Genomic DNA, 1898 nt, shown 5'->3' with positions numbered 1-1898 from the left:
ATGTCTTCAGGACATGGCAGGGATGTTATAGATGAGCCTTCAACATCTATAGTTGACTTCACAAGACCATACCAGTTCCCACCCACAGTTTAACAGCTATGTGCAATCAGCTGCTGGTAATGGTGGAGAATCAATTTTCTTTGTGAAAAGCAACTGTGGAAGGTTGACAACATCCTAGTATTCACTCAAAACCCCTTTTGTTTTTGGGAAATATTAGAATCAGTAGGAGATATATAAGTACATGTATAAATGTGTATACCGTAGATGAAGGGGACATGAATTTGAGAGTGAAATGTGGAGAAACATTGGAGAAAGTGGGTGGGGGAGGGTGGATATGAGCAAAAAATTGAAGGATGATATTCTTCAAAGTCTTCATGCTCTCGTGGACAAATACAACTACTACAAAAACAACAACAAAAACAAAACAAATCTTCAGCTCCAGAATAATTGACCCCATCAAACAGTTGTCTTGTATGCCATCTGTCATTGACTAAACCATCATTCTGGGGCACATTTTATAAAATAAGTACACAAAGAAACCATTTATAACAAATCAAATTCTAAAGATATATTTTCATTTTCCTCAAATCTAAGAAATTTGAGGAGAGGGGTCAGGGAATGGAGTGTGACAAAGCATATGTGGGGTTCAGAAAGAGACAGTCGAGGTAGACATTTCTGAAAGATCCTCAGCACAGCAGATTGAGGACATCTTCACTTTCTCTGCAGAAGTCCCTGGGCCCAGGAGAAGGAGACTTTGCCCTTGAGAATTCTGACCAGTGCTCCCTTCATGTCTTTGTTCCGCAGACTGTAAATGAAGGGATTCAGCAGAGGAGTCAACACTGTATACATGACAACAGCTGCTGTGTCCTCTACCATTGAGTTAGAAGAAGAGGATGAGGGACATAGATAAGCCTTTATCACTGTCCCAAAGCACAGGGCCACCACAGAAAGGTGGGACCCACAGGTAGAAAAGGCCTTACGCCTTCCTTGGGCAGAAGGGACCCTGAGGATGGCTGACACAATGTGAATATAAGACACAAGGATGAGCAAAAAGGGGATTAAGATGACTGCACCACCCAGGAAGAGAAGCACAAGCTCATTGATTCGGGTTTCAGAGCAAGCGATCTTCATTAGGGGTCCCAGGTCACAGAAGAAGTCTGGAATGACCTTCCTAGAGCAGAAGGAGAGTCGGAATATGAGGAAGGTGTGTGTCATGGCAACAAGGGTTGTAAGGGTCCAACAGGNTGTCACTAAGAGTGAGCAGCGCTGGAAGCTCATGATCATCCTATAGTGGAGAGGGTGGCAAATAGCTACAAAGCGGTCATAGGCCATAGTGGCCAGGAGGAAGATGTCCATGTCTCCAAAAGTTAAGAAAAAGTAGAGCTGGACCAGGCATCCTGCATAGGAGATGGTCCTGCTTTGGGTGTGGATGTTCACTAGGGCCTTGGGTATTGTGGTGGAGGTGAAGAGGATGTCATCACAGGACAGGCTGGCAAGCAAGAAGTACATGGGGGTGTGGAGTCGTACATCAGTGCTAATGGCCAGGACAATGAGCAGATTCCCAGCTACTGTGACCACATACATCCACAGGAAGATAAGGAAGAGGATGTGTTGCTGCTGTGGCTTCTCTGATAGTCCCCACAGGAGGAACTCAAAGGTGCTGGTCTGGTTTTCTCTTGCCATGAGCACAGAAGTAAGTAAGGAAAGTCTTGAGTTAGCTTTCTGAGACGTTTCAATGTAGTTGAGTGCTCAGCAAACCTTTCTTTAATCTCTAGAAAAAATGACAGTGTTTGTGTCATAGCCATCTGGTATATGCATAGGACACTTAATATTAGACTGCTATAGATACTCTTCCAGAAAGTTCTGCAAGATGTAAATGATGGTCATTCAAATATTGT

The 1898-nt window shown here is 43.8% G+C and overlaps 1 protein-coding gene across 1 annotated transcript; it reads right to left on the bottom strand.

Moving 5' to 3' along the window:
* Positions 1-711: 711 nt before the first annotated feature.
* LOC110332610 (olfactory receptor 1P1-like) lies at positions 712-1683 on the bottom strand. The gene has a single exon (XM_021213887.1). The coding sequence runs from the start codon at positions 1681-1683 to the stop codon at positions 712-714; it is 972 nt and encodes a 323-aa protein (XP_021069546.1).
* Positions 1684-1898: the final 215 nt, after the last annotated feature.

This window comes from Mus pahari, chromosome 14 (genome assembly GCF_900095145.1).
Source record: "Mus pahari chromosome 14, PAHARI_EIJ_v1.1, whole genome shotgun sequence".
In the NCBI taxonomy this organism is placed as follows: Eukaryota; Metazoa; Chordata; class Mammalia; order Rodentia; family Muridae; genus Mus; species Mus pahari.
Note: the sequence above shows the minus strand (reverse complement) of the source record. Positions and strands in the feature narration are given on the sequence as shown.